We start from the raw sequence: 27042 nt of genomic DNA, 5'->3' as shown, positions 1-27042 counted from the left end.
ATTAAACAATGTTATATGTAAGGAAATTTAAACAATAAGAGAGATTAAAACTACCTTCAAGTGAGTGTTAATGGTGGATGAAGAAGAAGAAGAAGAAAAGAGGGAGGAGGATTCAAAATCGTTCCAAGAATGAGAGGGGAGCTCAACAATACCAGACCGTTTTATTTGTTTTTTTGACAAATAAGAGAGGAGAGAGAGTTTTAATATCTTTGTTTATGATGAACAATAGTTCTGTTTATTATAAGTTTAATTTGCATGAAAACTATATATTGTTAATTTACTGTAATGTTATATTTAAAAATAAACTACAAAAAAGTTCTATCTTATCGAAATTTTGTTCATATTTACATTTTGAGATCTCTGCATAGAAGAGTTGGTGACGAGAAATATGGTCATTTCGGAAAGAGAAGCTACGACTTCGAGATTTGAAACTTGTCATTTGCATGACATGATGAGAGAAATATGTTTGCTCAAAGCCAAAGAAGAGAACTTCATACACATTACCAATAGCCGCCATCCACCAACAAACTTTCAATCTCCTGTCATATCTCACAGAATTTTCTCACAACATCCTACGACATTAGATGTTGATAGAGATATAAACAATCCAAAACTTCGATCTTTCGTTGTTGTTCAGTTAAATAATTACGGGATAGTAAACTGGAAGCTATCAAGTTCAAGCTATAAAAAGTTAGAACTTTTGAGGGTATTAGATCTCTTTAGAGCCGAGTGTAAAGGAAGGAAGTTACTTTCGAGCATTGGAAAGCTCATCCACCTAAGATATTTAAGCTTAAATTATGCTATGGTATCTCATTTACCTTCTTCATTAGGAAATCTGAAGTTGCTTATCTATCTAAATTTAGATTTTTGGTGCTTTGGAAGAAAAATATTTGTGCCCACTGTCTTGAAAGGGATGCAAGAATTGAGATACCTTGCATTACCACAGACTATGCATGAGAAGACAAAATTAGAATTGAGTAATCTTGTCAAGTTGGAATCTTTAAAGAAATTCTCTACACAGAGTAGCAGCTTGGAGGATCTTCGTGGTATGGTTAGGCTAAGGACTCTCAAAATCCAACTATACGAGGAGACGAGTATGGAAACTCTATCTGCATCAATAGGTGGACTGAGGTATCTGGAAACTCTATCTGCATCAATATTTGGACAGCGGAATCGAGAAAATCTAACTGTAGAGGATAAAGCTAATTTGATGAAAGGAGAGTGGACTGTATTGGATTTCGTTCATCTCAAAAATCTGAGTTTGTCAATGTATATGCCAAGGCTTTCTAAAGACCAACACTTCCCTTCTCACCTTACAACCTTATCACTATGGGATTCTCATTTGGAAGAGGATCCGATGCCAATTCTAGAGAAATTGGGTCAGTTGAAAAATGTTATTTTATCTTCTGGATATTTCTGTGGGAGGAGAATGGTTTGCTCGAGCGGTGGGTTTTCTCAACTGCATGAGCTTTCATTATGTGAATTAGAGGAATGGGAAGATTGGATAGTAGAAGAAGGCTCCATGCCCCTTCTTCATTCTCTGGTAATTTGGGATTGTCCAAAATTAAAGGAGCTTCCTGATGGGCTGCAATTCCTCTATTCCTTGAAATATCTCATTGTGAACCAGAAATGGGAGGAGAGATGGTCGGAAGGAGGAGAAGATTATTACAAAGTCAAGCACATTCCTTTTCTTGAATTATATTGAGGCTCTCAGCAATTACAGATTATATGTACACATGTAAATAAATTTTCCCAAGATCTTCATTTCATCATCATTAAGTACACAAAAAAAATCAGTCATTCAGAGAAAGGAGTACTTGTAGAACTAGATTGCGGATAAAATAAACTATGTTTTTTTTCAATTTCAGGAAAGTGAAACATACATGTGTTCGACGTATGGTCTAATTGTGAATCTCCTAGACAACATATGTGACAACAGAGCCAGTCATCTCATAAAAAAAAGGTAACTCTTATGATCATTTCTTAGGAGAGATTATGTTAGTATAGTCATTTCTCTTGTTACTCTTTACAAAGTCCGATATACTATCCTCAGTACAAGGTCCAGTTCTTTCAGGGGAAGTCATGTAAGAATGAATATATTAGGTAATGTTATTGTGATATGGTTGAAGAAACAATTGCAGAGATAGGTAAGAGATGACCATATAGATTTAGTGATTCTTATATCTAAAGTTGGTTGGGAAGAGTTACTCACCTCTCGTCATCTCATTTCTAAAGCCAAAGAACTATAGTATGCAAGTTCTGTTTAGCTCATAATGTGCCTTTCTCTGTAGTTGTAGATGGTCTTGGTTTCTTAGGATTCTTTGTCGAATTTTCATATTGCTTTCTTACATGCAGAGACTCCAGGGGACAAGGTGATTAGCTTTTGAAGCCTTTCTGTGTGCTAATTAAGTGGACTAAACTCTTGTTTTTGTGTGTTACAATTATAAGAATCTGAATTACAATTGTATGTCTGCTAAATTCGGACACAAAGAGCTATTCTCAAGCTTGTCATTAAAGCAACAGAGAGAATTCGATTGAACTTTTATTTCAAAATTCTGGTTTTTGTAGATGAATTCTTGTCTTGATGTGATTTCTTGTATAATCGATCAGACTTTACGATTTCTATTGGAGTTTCACGACAAAAGAACAAATTTACGTTTTCATATCAATATTGGTTATATATTTGCTGGTGTAACTGATGATGATATGTCGACCTCAACACTCATTTAGTCATTTTGCTGGATCATTCCTAATTGATATTGTATCACAGGTCACAGCTCTAGATGGCTTTTTGCTTCTTCTTTTTTTTGTTTCTTTTATCTTGTTCTATCTGAGCATCTTTGGTTCTCTTTCTGGGAAGTTTTAGTTTGTTCTATCCATATAATATTTTTGTGATCAGAAAAACCTGTTTTCTTCGATTCACTTTCCGTGTTTGTGATCACAAAAAGACTTTTGTGTTGGAATATAAGAAGAGAATATAATCAAAGGAATTATGTGTAAACTGAGCGAACGTGGTGGACGAATTCAATCAAATTCTTCTCTGCACTCAGCATAAACTCTGTCCACCTTTGAACAAAAACTTTGAAAGTTAAACATGGGCCTGCAAGTCTGCAACTATGTTTTCCTGCACTAATGGAGCCCAAAATGCGGCTTCCTGGTCATACAGTTTTTCATCAGAAACGTGTCTGTCAAGGGAGTATCTGAATTGATTAAACAACCTAGCAAACTCAGCACCTACATAAAAAACAATCAGTTTAATAAATAAATAAAACCAAGTCTGAGCCGTAAAAAATTGATAGAAAGGAAGGCCACGTACCTCATCAAAACCTACTTCAAGAAGTCTTTCTTGTAGCTTGTCAAATCCATCAAAGCCAAGATCATTGAGCTCACTCAAAACATTACCAATACAGTTGAACAACACTTTCAGATCATCAGTAATGATGAAGAACTTCTGCAATCTCCATCGCCTTCGACTTGATCTTCTTCCTGAATCTGAATCTCTGTTGGAGTTGAGCCTTTGATCAAACCTACAACAAAGGAAGCGTCATGAGAGGATGAAGAAAAGACGAAGGCATAAGCAAAGAATAAAGCAGAAGCTAAGAAGAAGAAGACGTGCGTAGGAAGATGGGCTTTGTGCTGTTTTGGTAAAAAGGATTAATGGGCTGCAGATTTGGATAAGGTCCGATAAGAAAGAATACAAATGGTGTGTCGTTTATCTTTGTTATGCTAGATTTGAAATAGAGTTGCAAGTGTTTGTTTAAGTGTGCAAGCAAGTGTTTTCAGAGTTTTAAGAGTAATAGTGGGGCTGTAGCTATGTTGAGTGTACTAGAGTCATGAGTGTGTTTAGGAGTATGCTTTTGTATAAGTGTAGTGTAGTAGTATAAGAGTATGTGTGTTATGTAAGATTAATCCAAGTTTTATAAAATGTAGTTTCATAAAGAAAAACGTTTCTCCTTTTTTCTTCTAACACAAAGAAAGAGTTAACTGTGAGAGTTAGAGAGATGAGAGAAACAAACCTCTGTTTGTAATTGTGAGTGAGAAAGAGGTGTAGATGGGTGAATGTCAACAAAAACTACACATTGCGGTGCAAATATTGATATATACGGGCCATTGGGAGACCACAAACCACATGGACAAATTCCATATTAGCTTCAGCCATAACAACTTTGTTATACTTCTCATCAATGAGAAGTCTCATATTAAACTTTGGTTACTCTGAACTTTGAGCCATCACAATAACAGCCCATCACAATAAGAGGGGACAAAACAGCTAGCCGAGAAGTGTGTTTAGAAACAAGTTCCAGCCGTAATGATCTAAGATCCAAGAGGTGTTATATAATCTGACATTAATGACCATAATGACTCCTATCCTATTACCTTAGCCAAGAAAACTTTTACGCTTCCGAAAGAGGCAAGACCGTATGAGTTTGAATACATGTAGAAAGAGTCTATATATTTTGTCTTTAATTAAAACAAATAATGCAATCAAACTGCATCGACTCAGGAGAAACTGTGAATTTAGAGAATACTAGGTTGGAACCCGCGCTGTGCAGTACGGTTAGTTTTTGTTATATATATTTCATGATTGGTTTTTATTAAAAAAAAAATTGTATAAATGTAAAATTGTTTTCAATTAATAAACTGTTTTTACAACTAGTGCAGATAGTAGAAAATTTAGTGGAGAAAACCAAACAATTTAAAAGTTTGTGTCATTACACAAAGAAAACTATTGTTGCAGGCCCGCTTCAAAAGCGGCAATGCAAAACTCCAACATTGTGCTGAACCTGTTTTTCTCGAATTCATAATTTAATATGTTGTTTAGAATCTTTTGATAATTACAATGCTAATTATTTTTTTGGTTATTATTATTTACATCATCATATGATACTTGAGTTTTTGATTTCATAAATTTTGGTTTTTGAATATATTTTAAATTTTACTACCTCAAAAATAAGTTTTTGTTTCTATGAAGTTATACGGATTGATCAGGGCAAGGTGATGATTGATTTATTCTTCTTTAAAATGTTGCTTGGAAGAGCTTGATCATAAGTTTGTAAGTGACTGATAAGTCTCCAGGTAATATAACTTAACACGATATGCTTTTACAATTCAACATAATCTAAATAAATACCTTGAAAACTATGTTAGAGTTTACTAAGCTCGATATCTAGATAATCAGAACCATCCAAGTGCTTGCAGAGGACGTCGATTGGCTTCAGTCAACCTTCACGTAATCTGATCTTTGACCTTACCTTGCTTTGATCGAAATGGAACTGTAGATCAAGGAGATACATCAAGCATCATATACCAAACAAATCCAAAAGAGGAACTAACTGCAAAAACAAAGACACACAGTTATACCTCTTCATCTTTATTCTCCTAGTCATGGAACTCAGCTCGAGCACGTTCTCTAGCTAATAATGCCTGCATACAATAAAAGAATTTTAAGTCAGTAGATATAAAGTATGAACCAAATTAAAGAGATGATAGGGTGAATATGAAATTCAGTCATGTACATCTCTTTGTACCAAACGCTTTTGTGAAAAATTCAGGGATCTGGTTGTTATAACATGAGACAGAATTTACCATTTCTTCTGCATGTCGAGCTTTCTCCACTGCTCTCTCTTCTCTCCTCTTAACCTTTTATACCTCTGTCTGCGCATTGAACCGAAGTGCTTAAGACATAAACCATAAAGCTCATTCCACCAGAAAGATAAAACAAACAGTTAACGGCATCCAGAAAATAAAAAGTTATATAGCTTTCCTATATGATAAGTAATGCTTATTGTACATACCATTCTTTCCCTCTGTCTTCTCTTTTCATCTTTGACTGAAAATTCTTCCAGCCATACTCATACTCCACGGTGAACATCTTTTTCAATCTTCCTCCGACACACAAATCTAATATTAATAAAATTTCATGCATGAGAATGCAGACTCTTATTGTAGTCATCCTCTGGCGTAATAACCTTGTTCTCAGTTCAACCTCACAGGTACCATGACATGTCTAGTGTCTTCTTGTCCGACGCGCCTGAAATTCAGTTTCAAAAAAATAAAAATAAAAATAACAACCACATGATTCACTAATTCAGTAAAACATGCAAACAAAGTGACTGATTTATATTACCTAGAGGCTTATCAGTAACTTGACAAACTTATGATCAAGTTCTTGTAGCTATATATGTTAATCCAAGCATCAACTTTTTACTATTCGTTTTGCCACGAATCTCGAACCACCATACATAGAGAAGCTCTGCTACCTTTTCAAACCTTCATAACACAGGGCAAAATTTTTATTATAATCACTATCCCAACAAGCTATTGCACAAATAATAAAAAAAAAAACCTAGATTCAGGAATTGAAATCCATTCCCAATAGTGAGGAGTATCTCCCCATGCGATTGAGAAACCATCAATCGTAGATAACATGAAACACTCCCTTCCTCTAACCAGATGCTCTTTCATATACCGAAAAAAAAAATCACAAGCAAGCAGAGAGAATCAGTATCATCACTACATAGAAACACACAAATTGCTCCAAAAAAAATAGCAGAACATTCTCAGATAAGCTTGTGATCACATTCCTATTGGCATAATTCTCTACGAAAATTGCAATTCAAAGGCAAGATACAGTTCATTATCCTCAAATCCTATAAAAAGCGCAAAATTGATGAATTTACACACAATTACCTTTTCGCCATCGTGGATGAGAAGAGGTCGTTACAGAGAGCGAAATAGAGTTTCTTCTTTGATCGTTACAGAAGCATTATCGAGAAAAAACTGACGTCGTGACGTCGCTAGAGAGCTCCGTACCAAATTTATTGTTCACCCTTAATATTCCATAAAATTACATAAAATTGTCACTTTTTTTTTTTGACAACAAGAGAACAATATTGGTTCAAACAAGCCAATACGAAGGAATATTATTTACTTAGGTAACTAAGTACGGAACTATGCGAACTCGTCGCGCTAAATTATCCGCTTTACCATTCTGAGATCGAGGGACGTAGACTAAGGAAAAAGAAGCAAAATCCTCTTTATCGCCTGTATGTCCTCCAAATAAGGCGTAAAAGCTGGCCACTCGGAAGGCGAAGACACCATTTTCACTAAGTCGGAGCAGTCGGTGATAAAGACTACAAATTGGTTATCCGCCCCAATCATGCAACGCATAGCCCAGACAAGGGCTTCAACCTTGGCATGAAGAGGGGAGAGACTACAGCAAAGGTTGGCAGCTCCCATAGTAGGGACATCACTCCAGGGCGACGTGCAAAACCATCCTCTACCCGCATATCGATCTGTAGCTTTCCAAGAACCATTTACAAAACAAGTATAACTTGACAAAGACCTAGGAACCCCTAATCCCCCACTTCCATAGAGAACAACCGCAGTGTTAACATCCGATGCTAATAGCATATCCTCTGCCTGAGCCAGGGCCCATGCTTTTGCCTCATCCTCCGCTTACCGCAAAATTGCAAAGGGCTTTGAATCCAAATTACTGTAAAGTTTATCATTGCGCGCTTTCCAAATATACCACAAAATCTAGGGAAAGAATTCCTGTGTTGGAACATCTGTAAATCGCCAAAATAGAAAATCCATATTTGTGAATATTGACTCCGAAGGAAATACACCGAGGGCCGTCGGGAACTGCAACAAAGCCCAAACCTGCCTAACTGACGGACATTCGAAGAGGGTATGATTAATCGTCTCCTCCGGAAAACCACAAAGGCCACAAGTGGCATCACAACTTATTCCACGTTTCCGTAGATTTGCTGTAACCGCCACAAAACCCGAAAGAACTTGCGACAAAAAGTGATGAAGCTTCGAGCTTGCGACAAAACCCGAAAAAACCGACCCTGTGCTCAGTGCTGGTCTCGGGGATTGAGCAGGGATCCATGGGTCATTCCATACAGAAATGGAAGCACCAGAACCTACCCGTTTAATAAGTCTTTTGTTAACCAGAGAGCGAGCAGAAACTATAATCCGCCACCCATACGATGACGAGTAAGATTTAATTGGATCCAAAGGATCAGAATGCCGATAGTAGCGACCTTTAAACACACGGGCAAAAAGTGAATCCGGTACGGTGATCAAACGCCAAAGCTCCTTCGCCAACAGAGTGGTGTTATAATCATCCAAGCACCGGAATCCCAAACCCCATGCATCTTTACCACTACAGAGTTTATCCCACACCATCCAGTGTAGCCCTCGTGATTGATCAGACGAGCTCCACCAAAAATTAGAAATTGGAATAGTCAACTTCCTCGTTACCGTCTTAGGTATCCGAAAACATGACTTCACAAAAGTAGGAACAGCCGTAGCGACAAACTTTATCATTACCTCCTTGCCGCCTTTTGATAAAAGTCTAGCCGGCCACCCACTTGCCCGTGATTGCAACCTGTCTTGAACGAACGAAAAAATTTTCATCTTAGCCCCACCTAGGCTTTCCGGAATACCTAAGTAAGATCCCATACCACCCAAATTTGTGATCCTCAAGATTCTTTTAAGTCCTCCCTAAGATCATTATCTACCGTATGTCCAAACTAGACCGAAGATTTCTGAAAATTGATTTGTTGGCCAGAAGCCCGTTCATACTTCCTAAAGATCCCTAATACATCCTCACATTGCTCCTTCGTAGCCCGACAAAAAAAAAAGACTGTCATCCGCAAATAAGAGATGAGAGATGGCCGGACTAGCAGTCGAAACTCTAATACCAGTAAGCAGCTTCATCTGCTCAGCCTTCCGAAAATGTGCAATAAGTACCTCCGTGCATAAAATAGAAGGATAGGGTGACAAGGGATCCCTCTGTCGCAATCTCCGACAAGGAATAATAGAGCCATATGCTTGGCCATTAATAAGAACCTTATATTGAACCGACTTTACACAACACATAATCCAAGATATCCATTTTTGGCAAAAACCAAACTGTCGGAGCAAAAGTTCGACGAAAGACCATTCCACCCAATCATAAAACTGTCACTGCTATATATATATATATATATATATATATATATACTTTTGTCAACTGCTATTTTATTTATTTTTATACATAATATTTTACTCTTATAAATTCTAAAATTGGTAAATATTATAATATGAGATGTATTGTAAAATAATAATATAACCATATTATGGGATGTAAAAAAATATACATTTAAAATCATATCTTCAGAAACATAAATAATGTTACCTTTCTAATAATTTTATAAAGCTCTAATGGTGAAAGAATGGAAGATCATTTGAAATTAGCTCAATATTTATTTTTTGCTAAAAACAATAACTATATTTGCCCAAAAAAACATATGATAACCAATTAAAATGATGACATGAATATAATACTTTAATTTGGATAACTATGTAGTTAAACATTATATAAAAATATGAAGTTATAGTGTTTTACAGAAATCTTAAAATTTAGAAAATCCAGTCCAATAAAAATGAAAACAAGTAATAATATTATACCAATAGCTGAGATATATAGGGATCTAATGACCAATTAAAATTTATAAAATCCAGTGATATACTATCATAACTAAGACCAATTATGAAACAATTTTGTAATTTTATTTCTCCATCAATTACAGACACATATATTACTTAAAAACTAATAATATCCAAAATAATAGAATTCTCCTTGATAAAATACATTCTCGTATCTACTATATAAAATACTCGCGCTTTAAAATATGACACGTCAGCTTTTTCTCCATAATGCTTCTCTTTTAATATATAGGAGATATGAATTACGAAGAATGGAATTTTTTCGGGTCAAAAAAATTTAAATGTTGCAATCAGATACATTAGACGGGTTTGATCGCTTGACAATTATACTTTTTAAAAAATTATGCAAAATAACTCCGCACGTACGTGCGTGTCCGAACCTAGTATATATATATATATATGAACGCAAAATTAATTTTATAGAAGAACAAGTACTCAAGTACTACTGGAATCGAAAGAAAGAAGAAGAAGTCCATGATAGAAAGAAAAAGACAATTATGTGTTCACCTAGGCAAAAAAAAAGCTGATGTGTATTAATTGTTTTAATTTGATTGGTTACTCATTTTATCTGATGTTGATACCAGCATGAATGTTAAAGGAGAGGTGTAACACTGTAAAGAAACATATCCTAGTTTTATTGTATTAATGTTCCTTCTTATTCATCCAATATGTCATGTAGAATATATATAATCAAGGTCATTTGAGCGCCTTAGTGAGAACATCTGTGAGTTATTCCGTCATGGGTACATGAGTTGTAGAAATTGTGCCATCTTGAATTTCATCACAAACGACGTGACAGCAATCAACCTCCATGTACTTAGTATGCTCATGAAAAAATAAAATTAGCCGCGATATGAATAGCTGCTTGACTGCACAAAACATACGAGAAGGTGTATTTTAAAGGACACCAAGATCCAAGAGTAATTGATGAAGCCAAATTATTTCATCAGTGGCTCGAGCCATAGCAATAAATTCGACCAGCGGAAGAACGTGAGATGGTACGTTGCTTCTTAGTTTTTTAAGATATGGGCGATCCACCAAGAAACACAATATTTGAGCTCAAAGAGCGTCTTGTTATTGGACGTGAAGCGTAATTAGAGTCACAATAAACACTAAGGTGCAAATCAGAATTAGCTTCCATGAAGATATCTTTACCTGGTGACCCTTTAAGAAACTGAAAAACACGAAGAGGTTATTCTCATTGAGGCTCGCGAGGAGTTTTCATAAATTGAGACAACACATGCACACAATGACATAATTCTGGAAGCGTGGTGAGAAGATAGATAAGGCGGCCAACGAGGCGGGGATATGACATAGGATCTGGAAGAAGTGGACTAGTATCCAAACTGAGATGATGACCTTGTTCCATACGAGTAAACTCAGGTTTACAGCCCAAAAACCCTAATATCAAATTTGCGTTGGGATTAAAAGATCTAGTCGGAAGTACGAGCTATTTCTAACTCGAGAAAATAGTTTGCTTTGCTGAGATCTTTCATATGAAACAAACTACTCAAGTACATCCTAAATTTAATGAGAGTGGGAATAACATTACCACAGACCAATGAATCATCAAGATAGACAACCACTCTGAAGCTCTCTCTCACCACGAGCGAGTAAGTGAAAAAAGTGAATAATCTCCATAAGATTGAACAAACCCAAATGTGGTCAATGCATTATCAAACTTTGAAAACCAACTACGAGGCGCTTGTTTAAGACCATAAAGCAATTTGTGAAGGTGACACACTTTCTGTGGATAAGAAGTCCGAAACCCCAATGGAAGCTTAATATAAACTTCTTCATCGAGATCACCATAAAGAAAATCATTGTGGACATCCATTTGATATACTTCCCAATTCTTAGATGAAATTATTTTCAACAAGCTACTTACAATAGATATGTTAGCAATAGAAGCAAAAGTCTCATCATAATATTCACCAGCAACGTGATGATTACCAAGCACCACCAAACGTGCTTTATATCTGTCAATAGATCCATCAACGTTATACTTAATTTTAAAAACCTACTGACTGCCAATAGCCTTTTTACCCGGTGGTAAATCCACAATACTCCATGAATTTAGTTCTTCCAAGGCATCTACATCAAAAACCATACCATTATTCCAAAGTTCATCTTGCATCGCTTCTTTGTAACCCCGAAGTACATGACCATCAAGCACTCCTGCGAGAAAAGCTTCATGACCGAAGAGAATAAATCATTGGATACATAGTGATGAAGAGGATATGTGTCCTTATATTAGCAAAATTAATATTAAATAGTCATATATATATATATATGTATTATATGTGTTGCACATGGGTCCCTTATTAACCCATTTTGTTTTTCTGGTTGTACTGTTTTATTGGGTCAATTAGATTTTAAATGTAATGGACTCTTTCATCATATAAACCTTTTTATGGGTTTAAACTTATAATGTAAAGGTTGACGACAATAAACTATAATAGTGCGTGTGAAAAGGGTAAAAACAAAACCATGGGCTCACGAAACGTAGTTGACGAATCACCTTATTTTTTTTTTCCACTGGTTAATATTATTAGAAAGGATGTTAAGCGTTTATAACTTTACAAAAGCACCCACTAACCGGCAAAACAAAATAGAAGCAAGGACAATCAAAATAGCCACCCTGAGAGACTCTATAAACGAATAGAAGCACTATGAAAAACAAAAAGGTTACGAAGCTTCTTTCTTTTAACAACAGTTTCAACTGCAAAAAAATTTGCAGGACACTTCCTACAGAATAACTGAAACTTGAAAGATGACCAAGCTGGAGGTCTTTGAACAGCTCCTATAAGAGCTGAATCCTCGGAGACGAAAAAAATCTTGTCAAAATTGGCTTTTCAAACTTTCAATTTCCCATAACCAACATAGAAGACTAGCATCCATCTTGCTGAAAACTGAAGCAAAGGATCTTCGACTATGCATAAGAGTTTCCCCTTTCTCGTTTCTTAGAACCCAAGCAGCTCCTCATGTACTTGATTCTTTATCCCATGACTTCTCAATTACTGCATCTGCATCGGCTAAGGATTGCACATGAAACCAGTAGTTGATGAATCACTAAAGTGTCTTTTACGAGCCAATATTTCCGTGAAATGTACAAACGTAGTCGTCGAGGAGGATTACTGTCAATATTTTCCGTGAAATGTATTTAGAGAAAAGTTGGAAGAAGAAGACTCCACAAGTAGTTGCTGTTTTACGAGCCTTCCTTAAAGCATGTCGCTCAAACTTGTCATGGATGTAAATGCAGATTCTGGAACAACTCGCTGTGAGGAACAAGTCGTTGTGCCGAACAGAGCATTGTATCAATCAAGAAAGTGCATCAGATCACAAACGCTCGAGTTGCTAACGTGGATGTGTGAGCTGACGTGGCAAGACGTGATACGATGTGATGATGTGTCGAGGAAAGTTGATGACTTGGCATCGAAGATAGAGACGAGATTGTTCTTGGAGATATGAAGAATATTCTCCATAGGAAATTAAGGAAATGATAAACTTGAGCAGCAAGCAGTTTCCTTATCCTTGGAGATATGAAGAATATGCTCTACAACAAATAAGGAAAAGATAAGTTTGAGAGAAAATAGTTTCCTTATCCCATGATACTTGGAGATTCGCCTTCTATGGTTTCTCAAGTTGTGTATATATATTCTAGGAGTAGGCCACAAGCCAATTTGAGCACTCTAGAATATTGATACAATTGTAAACTTCGAAGCCAGAAAAATAAGGCTTACAAGGTGTGTTCCCAGTTCTCTGTGACGTTAATCAGGGAGGTGATTAAGTGTGCAGAGGATTATTTTATCTTTCTCTTAGATCTACACTGGTGAGAGTTTAGATAGAAAAGAGAGAGGGTTGGTTTTCTTCTCTTAGATCTACACAGGGTGTTGTGTTAGATAGAAAAGAGAAAGTCTTAGATTCATTCTTAGTCGAGATAGATCCTATTGAGTAGAATAGGTTGAGTAAGGGCTGAGACAAAATTGTATCCTTGTAAAAGATAAATTTTGTTAATAAGATTGAATAGAGACGCGTTGGCTTGGCGCGTTCCAAGTGTGAATCAGTGAGTTGTGTTTCTCTATACCTTTACAATTAGTATCAGAGCAGACGCTTGATAAAAGAATTGTTTATCTTTTTCAACATGTGAGATCTTGAGACGAGGTATGGAGAATCCACAACAGTTCTGACACGACCCGACCCGTTTTTTTTTTTTAAATACTATATATATAATTAAGCATCCCATACTACTTAATTAAATCAACCCAAACCACAAAACATCATTTAAACCAGCCATAACCATCTTACACAGCGGAAACGTACAAACAATACCAAACCAACATATCCTTAATACAATAACATTCCTAACCTTTCTATCCAACAACCTATCATAACTCTAACCAAGATTCCAACACATAACCATAAATAACCAACAACACACAAATGAGACCCTAGATCATCCTCCTCCTCATCACCTTGATTCCACGTTCACACTTGCTTTTACCTTCACCGCAAACACAAATTGAGATGCATGAGTATTTAATAAACACTCAGTGAGGCCATCCTCCCATCTACTGGGCTATACACACAAGCAACTGAGATTCTATTATTAAAGCCAACAACCAAAACAGAAACAACACAACAAACCAGGAAAACAAGACTCGGTTAAGTCTGGTGTCGACCGACACTAAGTCGGTGTCGACCGACACTAAGTCGGTGTCGACTGACGCTAACGTGTCACTGGTGTCGACGCGACCAGAATCGATCTTCACGAAGCAGAACGACGAACCTCCATTCCAAACCGCTTCCAAACCCTCCCAAACTCTTCCAAACTTCTCAGGAACCTATGGGAACATGAAAACAACCAACCCACACAAGCAAAACACCACAAACACAAAGAAACAGCCAAAACAACAGAGATCTCAGGCTTAGATCAGCCATGGTCAAGCACTCGCCTCTTTTGCAGGAAGATTCTCACTCAACAATGACGAATCCAACACTTAGAAGCCTTCTCCTTCGTTCCTAACACAAGATCTTCACTCCACAGCAATAGATCTCTCAAGAACAACAAAGGATCTCACAAATCTCTCTCAAAAACGTTTTCTCCTTCTTCTCTCTGCTTCTCTGTCCAAAAACGGCTAAAAAGAAGAAATAAGTCGAGTTCCCCTTTTAAACTCGAGTTTAGGGCTTCTCTTAAACTAACCACGCAAACCGGACGATTAAAATCGAACCAATCGAACCGTCAGCAAACGGTGTCGACCGACACCACATGTGGTGTCGATCGACACCCTAACCAAAATTCTAGAAATTGGTTCGCGGGCGTTACAAGTTCGTTGATGAGAACAATTCGCTAATGCTTGACGCTGGGCATTATGATGATTGGAAACACAGATCAGACAAATGATACAGAGTCGTCATATGAAAGCGTGGTTCGCTGTTGAAGATGGATGGTCACTTCCAACATTTACGAACATTAGAAGAGAAACTGTAATAAAGCCTTATAAGCTGTGGACGGCTGAAGACAAGTTAAAGGGAAAACAGGACGCTGAACCGCTATCTACTATTTTCAGAGTCTTGCCAATGGATCTTTTCGCGATGGTGCAAGAGTGTATGTCGGCGAAAGAAGCTTGGGATCTTTTGGAAGCCTTCTCTAAGGAAACCAGAAGGGTGAAGAAGGTATACAAGGATAGGAGGTTTGTCAAGGAATTTCTCAGAAGCTTATCTCATGGATATCTTTCTCACAAATCTGATGGTAAATGTGCTTTAAGTTCTGGTGAACAGAAGGTTGATCCGTGTCTGAAATTAGTTCAGATAAATGAACTGAAGACGAGAAAGAATGATAAGAAGGTTGATGAATCATTCACTCTGAAGACTGTAGAAACTCAGACGTCTGTTCAAGGTAATGAGGAAGTATTGAGCAAGAAGCAGTTCAGAAGGCTGAATGGTGTACAACGTCAGTATCAATCTTCATCATCCAGATCTGGTGCAGAGAAAGAATCTCAGAGATCTGATTATCAAGGTTATGGACACTTCCAATCAGAATGTTCTGCACTTGAAATAAGAAGCGTGTTGAAGTGTTACAACTGTCATGGTTGTGGTCATACGAAACCTTGTCTGACATGGAGTGATATTGATTCAGCCAAAGAAGACGATGAGAATCAGAAGTCTATTTTGAAGCCTAAGGTTGATGTGGGTGGCATATCTGTTGAGAAACAAGTCATCGCTCTGTGTAAGGATCTGATTCTGCAGAAGAAGGAGAATTATGATCTGGTGTCCGAGAAGGAAGAGCTGCGTTGTAGAGTCTTCACACTTGAGAAATTGTTGTCTGAGGAAAAAGTCATTTCGTCTTTGTTGAGATAACGCCTTGAGGATCAGCTAAGGAATAATAAGAAGCTGAGTAAAGGGGCAAAAGATCTGTGTAGGGGGCTGATCACTCACAAAGGTACTATGATTTCAAAATTTGGTATAAGGAACCATGGAGGAAACGTAAGCGGTGTCACGAGTGCAGTTAATGGGTCTTTGAATGGTCAGAAGATTTCATACATAAGTCATGGAACAGAAGTGCTGCAAAACGGAGGTGATGTTTTGAAACGGGTGTCTGAGTTCAACTTGCAGAAGACTAAACATATGATTGTTGTGAACAACCTGAGAGGGAAACTGCGTCGTTGTTGGTATTGTGGAGTGTCGAAGATCTGAACAAATGACCATGTCATTGTTACTATACAAGTCAGAGCTTTGCAAATGGATTCAAACTGCAATAATGTGATGTATCTCAGACGGGTGAAGCTATAGAGGTGGCACCTAGGTCGATAGACGTCATTGTAGGTCATACTCTTGCTGTTAAAATTATTGTGCTGAATGAAGTCAATTGTCTGTGGGTCTTCAAGAACAGAAGAGACAAACGTGGACAAGTTGTGGGTCTTCAAGGCATGGGTTGTCATACAAAGCTCTAAGGAGAGTTTGCTAGATGCAACCCCTGCACTTCAACACGAGGATTGCTAGTAATGGCTTCTTTCAGAAGACTGTTTACTTGGAGAAATTGCAAGGTTTTGAGGTGTTCATTAGTATGCCAAAGGTTTGATTAGTGTATGATAGTTATAAGGAAGTGAAGATGAAGCCACACCCATGGGAGTTGGAAATGTTCTATCTTAGAATATGATTCAAGAGATTGTGTAAATGGTAACTGGCACGGTGGGCAGATTAGTCGTCTGAAGATGTGTTGTACCAGCAAACCACTCGTCTATTATGTTCTTGCAAGCTGGTTGATCTTGACGAAAGGAGCTAGCAGAATCTTGAAGAGATATTGCTCTCTGAATCACCGTGAAGGATCTCATGGCTATTGCCTTCTGGTAAAAAAGCTGATCTTCTCCTACGCTCAGAAGCTTGTTAAGTTACCTTGTTCAATTATTGAATCTAAGGTTACTGCATTGGGAACCTGTTTCAGTCACCTGATGAGGATCAAACAATTGAGAACAGCGTACGATACATTCTTAGACCATGCTTCAATTTTTGTGTGATAATTGTTTGTTTGCTAATATTGTTGTAGACCCATCATGTATTAGATACTAAAATTAAATTGCAGGACCCTGAATATGAGTTTATTCATAGAGTAGTTGTGGAGAATCTGATAGTAATAGAACATTAGAGCACTGATTTGCAAATTGCTAATTTGTTTACAAAACCATTAGACTTTGATCAACACATGTTTTTGAGAAAATTCATTGGTGTTTGTGAGATCTAATATGTTTGGTGAGTTGTGTTGATCAGATACAAGGACATGCATCATAACAGGACATGGAATTCCTAGAATGTATAAAGGATTAATACTTTATCTAAGCAAGAGTCAGTGGAAAACAGCTGCATGTCTTGCCAATTCATATTGGGGATCTCGTAAAAGGTTTTCGTGAAGGAGAGGCATTATTATGCATTCCATTATGAAAGAAGTACCAGTTGTTTGTAAGAGAGAGGGTTGATTTTCTTCTCATATAGATAGAAAAGAGAGAGGGTTGGTTTTATTCTCTTATAGATAAAAAGAGAGAGGGTTGGTTTTCTTCTCTTAGATCTACACAGGCTGTTGTGTTAGATAGAAAAGAGAAAGTCTTAGATTCATTCTTAGTCGGAATCAATCTTATTGGGTAGAATAGGTTGAGTAAGAGCCGAGACAAAATTGTATCCTTGTAAAAGAGCTTAATTACTAAAATAACTCATAAAATGTGAGAGCTATATGAGTTATTTTTTGCCTAAAATACCCTTTTTGCTTTGTTAGGAAAAAAAAGCAAATTTACTCTCCCATAATCTTTTTTTAGAAAATTAAAATATTTTCAAAAGTATGTCGGACTAGTTGTGACAGATTTATTTTTGTATGACAGACTTATTTTGGACGATAGATTTTTTAACTACAGTTATTACAGATTTATAATTGATGACAAATTTATTTTTCACCACAGACTTTTATAATATATGACAAATTTGATATAATGTCTGACAGATTTATTTTACACAGTTATTTCAGATTTATTTTTTTGATTAAAATTCTGTCATGTTAAGACATATTTTTCTGTAGAAAAATAATTACTAGATTGACCTCTATTGATAACACATTTGTTTTAAGTTACGACAGATTTTTAATTTAACTAAAAAACTGTCGTTTGATAATAGATTTATAATATTTTTTTTAAATTGCTAAAATGACCTATGTGAATATCATATGTTATAGCAGATTTGTTTATGTTATGACAGTTTTTTTGTTTCCCTCCAAAATTCTGGTGTTTGATAACAGATTTATTAGATGTAAAATGTAAATACAGTGACAACAGATTTATTTTAAGTTATATTTTTCAGTAATATTGTTATTAATTATATTTTTTATAAATCATACTATGAATCATATTTTTAAACTCATATATTTAAAGCATATTTTATACATTTTCATTTTCCTAAATCATATTAAAAATTAACATCATATTCAAAATCATATTTTCATATATTATATTATATTTTCATAAATCTTATTTTAACATTTTTCTATACATTATTTTTTAGTTATAATTTCATACATTATAATTTTTATAAAACTTATTTAAACTATACAATCTTAAACTTCATATTTTTACATTATATCTTTATACATAATATTTTTATAAACAATTTTTGAATATTATATTTTAAATCATTTTTTATTTTTTATATATTATATTAAAAATAAACATCATATTTTTTAATCATTTTATATTTTTAATTAATCATATTTTAAATCAAAATATTAAACATTATAATTTTTAGGTTTTTTGTTTTTTTCAAAAAAAAATAAAAAAAAAAACAAAATTTCTGGGTTTGATAGGGTGAAGTGTTAATCTAGCAATTAATTTCTGAGTCATTTTACATAAAAATTGTGTCATTCTAATTATTTGATAGGGTGGAGTGTTAATCTAGCAATTAATTGCTAGATTTATGTCAAAGTAACTCTATTTTAGAGATAAACTTTTTTATTTATATTTTAGTCCCTTAAATTTAAATTTCTTTTGTTTAATAACTCTTTATGCTACGGACAACAACTGAACAACAAATGCAACTTACAAACACAAATGTTTTCAACAAACATGGATAGTATCATGGGCTTGTCAATGAGATATCTACGTAATGTAACTAATTTTCTAATAACTTTTTATTATAACGAGAATGAAATACACTTAATATACATAGTTTTATAAAATTAACTAAACAAACAAGTACAAAAGTAAAAGTAAGCAAAATAAGCAACACAAAAATAAAGTATATTTTGATTATTTATATGATGTAATATAAGTTTCTTAATTTAATGAATGTAAAAGTTTAGCAAACAAAAGAAATATGGAGTTGAATTGTAAAATTTATAAATAAAAGGTATTAATAATAAAATAGAAATAGAATATATTTTAGAATAATTCTTTTTAGAGTAAAAAATAGAATACTACATTGAAGAGAAACCCTACTCTATTAGAGTTACTTTACTTTATACTACAAGTGGTACCAGAACCGAACCGAGACAAGTGTGGAGTCGAGTGGACTCACACCGTCGAGGGTGACAGTCTTGGTGCACAACAAAGACTTTGCGATATGTTACTAAGTCAAATTGTGACATTCCGGTTTGCGCAGAGGTTTAAAAGAATTGATTTGGCCAGCTATGTCACCTAAGTGCAATTATATTTTTGGTCAAGGGTCCTGAGAGAACTCCAGAGTTAAGCGTTCTTGAGCTGAAATAGTTTCAGAATGGGTGACCTTCCAAGAAGTGATTGTCGGAACTGTGCGAGTGAGGACAAAACAAAAGGACAGATTAGGTGCTGATTTGTATGAACGGTAAACAAGTCTTTAAATTCTCCCAGGCGTAGCAAACTTGCGGTCGGATATGAGTGAGTCCATGGACCGAAAGTAGATGTGGGGCCTATGGATTGGGAGTAGACATTGGGACTACTAAGAGGTAACAATCGGGGGGTTAAAAGCGTTCCAGTATGAAATGTTAATCACACATTTTTCTGCAATGAACAATAAATATAAACCCGTTTTTAAAAACTTGAATCATAACACATGAATTTTTTAATGTATTTTTTTATTACTATTATATATGATTCGATGATTTAAAGCAATTAAAAATGAATAAAGAAGAATCATAATTTTAAAACTTAACAAAATTTACAAATCTTATTATATAAAGTTTGATGTCGAAGTTACTCATTAACAAGATCGTAACACATGTTAATTGTATCATTTGATATCGAAGTTACTCATTAACAAGATCGTAACAAATGTCAATTGTATCATTCAGATGTTGACACATGTCAATTGTATCATTCAGATGTTGACACATGTCAATTCTAAATTTATTAAAATTAAAAAAATGTAAAATTGCAAACCTACCATAAAAAGGTTTTATATAAAAGTAAATAGAGAAAAGAGAACTTAATTTTATTAAAATCTTTTAAAGACGAAAAAACCTTTGTAAACTTCCAAATGTAAAACAAAACTAATAACAGTTTTAAAAATATTAAAAGGCAATTATAAGAAAATTATAAAATTTAAAATATCTTTAAAATTTTAAAAATATCATTTTAAAGAAATTATATATATACATATATCATAAAATTCGAAATTATAATATAACTTATTTATTTTAATTTTAAGTTGCTAAATTTACAAGAAAAAGGATTACTTTTTATATAAGATTAAAAAATGATTGTGAAAATATACAATTACTGTTTCTAAAAAAATGTAAATACTCACCTTTACATAAAGAAAAAGATGGTTGAAGTAAAAAAAAAATAGATCTTCTCATATTTTTTTCACTAATCAAATAATTTGTTCAAAAAGATTGCTATTATAATATATAAGATATGTGTTTATAATTTTAACGTATGTGTTTTTGTAACTGTAAAAATGTTAAAGTGAAAAGACATATAATAGGTTATTTAATGTATTCATAAAGACAATTTATTGGTAGTAGTAAAGACTAAAGAGTATATTTTAACAGGTTATTTAATGTGTTCTACAACTATTTTTTTTAACTAAAAGTGTATCTATTTGCTTTTTTTTTCAACCAAACAATAAATTAAAAGGAAATTCCTCGATTAGTTGTCTAAGATGGAGGGAAGAGGTTTACAAAAGAAACTTCAGAGCTAAGAGAACGCAAAGCATGCACTGGCAAGACAATCTGCCTTCGTATTTGACGCACACGGGATCCAAGAGATATAGAATAGTGTGAAGGACTCCAGCGAGTTAAACTCATTGAGCATATTGGAGACGGAAGGCCAATCTTCAGGGACTGTACAATAGTGAGTAACTCAGCACAATCAGTCTCGAAATGTTGACAAACGATCCCTGCAGCACATATCCGCTCCATGATCCCCAACAACGCTTCTAACTTCGAATGTAGTGTGGAGGGTCTCCGTCTTAGATACTTGGCCCCCAACAACAAGGTTCGCTCTTCACCAACACAACACCACCAGCCCAATCTTGAATGCACATTGGTTGATTTCCAAGAATCATCAATCTGACAACCAGATGAAGAAACCTAGACATCCGAAGACGGAGATGGAGCTGACATGACCACCGTAAAAGAGAGCGCCTCTTCCCACTTATCGTCCAAACCTGAGCAATTATATTATTCGCCTCGATCTCTAAACCTTCAAAAACTTTTTTTATTTATGGCCTTCCAGATTGCCCATAAAATCCATGGTAATTGAAGAAGTTGATCAGGAAACAAAATCCAAATTCAAGTATACCGACTCATATGGTTTACTCCTTCACACGAGCGAGGACATTTAAAGAAAACATGATTAATAGTCTCAATAGCAGAGTCGCACCTTTTACACCAAATATCACATTGGACAACTCCATTTATCAATTTATTTTTATAGATAGTTTTTACTTACTAAAAATATTTATTTTATATTTTTTGTTAAATTTTATTTTATTTTAAAAACTCTAAACTCGCACATCGGGCGGGTCCTAATCTAGTAATCTATAAAAGTAATTGTGAAACATTGTATGAATATTTTTAATTTAATAATTAATGTTAAAAAATTATATTGTATTTGGTTATATGGATAGTTTTATTTCTTTTGAACAAACAATTGTTTTGATACATAAACTTATAATTATGTCTCTATTTCATATATCCTCTTATTGTACTAACCTATTTTGCCTTATAAATAATCCCTTTTAAATAATGACATTCTTATAATTGAAGATTTTTTTTCAAATTATTTTTTAAAATATTAATATAGGTGTCTTTTTTTTGTCACCGATTAATATAGATGTCTAAACTTCTTTTATGTACACTTTCTCAATCGGTCTTTGGATATTTGTTGAACATTGAACCCTCAGAGCCGGCACTGCTTGGAGTTACGTTAAAAAGTAATTTGTCGTTTTTAGAAGATCAATAACATGGAGACTTGAACCCTGAAGTAAAACGTCTAGTAAGGTGTGATTCTCATTCTTCCACTATATAAGTCCTCAAAACTCAAAAGCATATACATATGTATCTCTTCTTCCTAAAGGTCCAGGAGTAGGAAAGTTTCTCGGCGCCATTTAAGAGTCAAAAGAGGTTAGTCGTTTTATTTTATTGTTGCTATAGATGATCTTATAGGGCAATATATAACAAAATCCAAATTCAAGTATCCCACATCGAGAGAATAGAGAATTGTAAGGCAATATAGTACATGAGTCTTTCTATTCATTGCTAATTAGTTTTAAATTAGAATTTATGTTTACTAATATAGTATGAGAACCCATGGTAAAATTCTCAGGATTGTGGGTTCACCTATGGATGTCTAGTCCCACATCACACTTAGAAACACAAACTGATATTAAAAATATATGAAGTTAGTTAGTATCAAATGTATATTAAGAAAGAAACTGTGTTACAGCGCATGACAAATTTTGAATTTAGTGATACATGTAATGCAATCAATATTTTTTTCATCTTGCAATTAATATTTATTTATAAAGGAAGTGTGGTATTGACTATTTTATGATAGTCGTCGTCTCGTTGAGGACTACTGGCCTTTGGTTTCATCATTTTAAAATAGGAATATGATTTTGTAAAGCTAGTCATTATTTTCCCGAAATGTATCATAGACAAGTTCCGTGAAATTAAGGCTGCTATTGAAGATAATATAGAAACCGTAGTTGTTGCTCTAGGAGCCTTCTGAGTAGTTGTTGTAACATAATTTTATTATAATTCCGATTACTTAGGATTTAATTAAAAAATTACGATGACTCCAAAAGTCTGAAGCAGAGACTTAGTTATTTAGGTGTGAACTTCCCCCAAGAGCAGTCCTCAAAACTCATAGCATCTCTCTTCTTCCTAAACATCGGCTAGAGAAGAGTTTTTGGCACCATCAAGATCCAAAAGGTTAGTGCCATTTTTTTTTGTTTATTTGTTTTCTTTTCTTTTAATTCTTAACAAATTTCTTTGTTTAGGTGAACTACATCTCTATTTTTTCTCTCAAGCTTTTCAGTCATATAAAATGTTTCGATCCATGATATGGACCATTGCTACTTTTTGACTCTCTGCTATATAAAACTTTTTTTAATTTATTCAACCCAAAAAAAATCCTTTGTACAATGACTATAACCTTAGCTAAAAGTTCAGAATGTTTAAAGAGTAGAAAAAAAAATTGGTTGTGATTTCCTTGAGACTTGAAAGTCTGTTCCGGAAGACATGAGTGTAGATAGGAGGCGAACTATATAAATCTACAATAATGAAACTGTTAACATAGATTTTTAAATGAATCTTTTTTCATCTAACAACACACATCAAAATTTAATATTGTTCAATGTGAATTCCTATCACTGAAAACATATTTTATACCTATGTAATGTGTGAGCTAAAAAAAAAAGTGTGAGTAACAATATACACAAGATCAATGTATGTCACATATATAAAACTCGTCATCGCCAATTTTAAGATTTAATCAAATATGAAAGTCTAATATATATTAAAGTTCGTTGGTTCGAGTGACATTTGGAAGGGGACCATACAAAATGTCCTGGTCTCCCACCTGAAAAATACACGTCCCAATATTGCATTGTTTCGAAGTTTTTGGCGATTGTCCATGTTCAATTGTTTGTCACGAGTACGTATAGCCTTATTCTTTCATACTACTTAGAAACTATTAGGGGAGTCTCCTAATCAAGTTTTATTTTTTATATACTCATCGAGTTACATTCGCGATAATTTCTTAATCGTTCTTATAAGTGAGCTACCCAGCTTGTTTACCATTTGATCATTGCTCAAAAGATACGTAGTGAATGTTATGTAAAATATGTTTTTTGTTAACCTGTGTTGTGGTGTTTGTATTCAGATGGAGGAAATTGTTTTGGAACCAAAAGATGCAGTTAACTGGTCATATAGAGGCGAAGGAGCTATTAATTTGGTTCTCTCCTACACTGGATCCTCTCCCACTTTCGTTAGTCTTCTCTTTGAATATGTTTCTAGTTAATCCCAAAGATTATTATATGTTGCCTTAATGTTATCGTTTTTGGAATTAAGACGAAATATATAACATTGATTGCAATCTTGTTTTGTTTTTTTCTCTCTTATGGTATATATGTGAAGTTGGGAAAGGTGATGAGGATAAAGAAAACACTAAAGAATGGGAATGAAAATGGAGGAGACACAAGTGGAAATGGTCTTACTAGTCTCGAAAATATTATTTGGGGAGGGATAAAGGATCTTGTATCTTGCCAAAAACAAGGATATGGTGGACTATTTGTTTGTCAAACATGTCATGAGACCTTTATTGGGTCACAAACATGTTAATGCTGGAGTATGTTGTTTCCCTTTTCATAATCATTCTAACAGTTACAAGAATCTGGAAGTTGAATTTGGGATGTTTTAAAGGGTTTTGAGTTTTGATGATTTGGGAATGTTGCAGATTCGTCGTCTTGTAGCAACGGAGTTTCTTGAGTCTATTGAGAAAATGGTGAGATCTCAGCATATTTCTCGGCGAGATAATGCATCTAGTGTGGATACTAACCGCACTTCCGTGCTTATCTTGGATGATTTGACACATTTCTCCCACGGTAAATCAATTTTGTGTAATCAACTATTAATGATGCTGTTTCTTTTCATTGTTTTACTTGAATGCAAATATAAGTTGATGTGAGCTTGTATGTTGTTTTTTTGGTTTATAAGATACATGTCGCCCGAGTTAATGATCTCCTATGCTTTCAGGTCATGTTGAGGATCATGTACCGTGTTTAACTGTTGAAATAAAGGTGTTCATTATCATTAATTATCCTGTCTTTAATTTCTTACATTTTGGCTAGCTATATACTTTATTGCTTTTTTTTTGACTGATATGTATTCACTCTGATGAAATAGCCCAAATGTGGATTTCTTCCATCTTCAAGTTTCATATCGGAAGAAAATCTTATTAAGAAGAGTATACCTCTTTTCGAAATGTACCAAGTTCGGAAGCTTAAGGAAAACGAGGTACTCTTTCTTCTACATCCCATATTAAATCCACACTCCAAATCTGAAGCTAACACATTAGAGCCATGTCACAGATATTAGAAATCAGTGAATATGATACCTTAGATCTTTTCTCTGGATCCAAAGATAGAATACACAAGGCAGTAAAAGCACTCTACGCGACTCCTCAGACCAATTTCCGTGTGTTCTTGAACGGTTCTCTGGTTTTTGGAGGCTTCCGTGGTAGCAAATGCATAACAACCTCGAAGGATGAATTAGCTTTCGAGCATATACTCAAAGGTATCATCAAAACCAAAGATGACAGCGTACGTGCAAATAGTTTCATAGAGCTTGTTGCTGAAACTATTTACGCATCTAGAGCTCTAGATCAGCTTCTAGACGTTCAAAAGCTTGACAAATATAACATCGAGGCAGTGATTCACGCGTACTATGACTTAATTGACCAGCCATGAAAAGCATGCCAAGAGTTGGAAAAGAGTAAATTGTCAAATCAATTTGGTGCCATGCATGCAATGCCACAAGATGAAAAACTAAATATTTTGAAGAATTATCTAATATCTTCTACTGCAACGGATTGTAGTGTAATTGGTAAGTATTAGATCAACAGAGACTGGTCTTTCAAGTTCCTCTTCCCACGGTAATGTTCATCTTGAATCAACAAAGCAAGATTTTGAGTACAAGGTACATGTTTTATTTTTAAATTACTTTCCCGAAACTAAATCTTCTCTTTTGTTGAATTGTTTCTCTCACAATGCAACTGAGGACGGTCTACGTCGTGGGCAGGTACACTTCATTGATCTTGACATGAGACCTTTGAATAGGATGGAATCCTATTATGAATCGGACAAGAAGATTATGAAATCATACCTGGAGATGCTGAAGACAAAAGGAGATCAACCTCGAGGCTTCTAGAATTACAAGCTGAGAAGCAAATTTCATATCGTATAGAGGATGCTTCCAAATAAGTATTTTATGTTTCACTTAAAGTAACAGTTTAATTTCCTACTTTTTTCACTTGTATCAATTCATAAGACTCTCTTTACTTGATCTATGGTTGCAAAAAATCTCATACTTGCTCAAAAAGTCTCATACTTGCCTCAAAAAGACTCATACTTCACCAGGATTCAGTTGGTTTCATCAATCTGTGTAAGGTTGCTTTGCATTAGTTAAATGTGTTTTTTATCTTAAAGAACCATGGCGTATCTAGAGCCATGAAAGGCACGAGAGATATTGTAGTAATGTAATTTAATACATAACATACCCAAATTAAAAATCATTCATAAGGTCAGGCATGTGTCAAAGGTAAACAATAAAATATCATAACGAAGGAGTGAGGGAGCTCTAGACCTAATGTATAGAGCAATTCATTCATTAAGTTTCTTGAAGATAATATTAATAGAATTGAAAAGCAATTTACTGTGGTATACCCACGATAAGTCGATAACAAAACGGAGTTGTATCACTCTGCTGAATATGGCAAAGAGCATGCTGATAGATAAGGAAATACAATATGCTTATTTTGATGATACAATCTAAAGGTAAGAGTAAAGGTTAGAGGAATTATTCAAAGT

The 27042-nt window shown here is 34.6% G+C and overlaps 1 protein-coding gene and 1 pseudogene across 1 annotated transcript; both read left to right on the top strand.

Moving 5' to 3' along the window:
- On the top strand, positions 389–1715 carry LOC104753485 (putative disease resistance protein At1g58400). Its single transcript, XM_019237721.1, has one exon. The coding sequence runs from the start codon at positions 389–391 to the stop codon at positions 1703–1705; it is 1317 nt and encodes a 438-aa protein (XP_019093266.1). The 3' UTR covers positions 1706–1715.
- Positions 23134–26526, top strand: LOC104750180 (annotated as a pseudogene).

The sequence above is a fragment of the Camelina sativa genome, chromosome 16, assembly GCF_000633955.1.
Source record: "Camelina sativa cultivar DH55 chromosome 16, Cs, whole genome shotgun sequence".
Taxonomy (NCBI): domain Eukaryota; kingdom Viridiplantae; phylum Streptophyta; class Magnoliopsida; order Brassicales; family Brassicaceae; genus Camelina; species Camelina sativa.
Note: the sequence above shows the minus strand (reverse complement) of the source record. Positions and strands in the feature narration are given on the sequence as shown.

Bases quoted from the DNA above. Each gene is read 5' to 3' on its own strand.
- LOC104753485 (XM_019237721.1), top strand. From the start codon at position 389: ATGGTCATTTCGGAAAGAGAAGCTACGACTTCGAGATTTGAAACTTGT.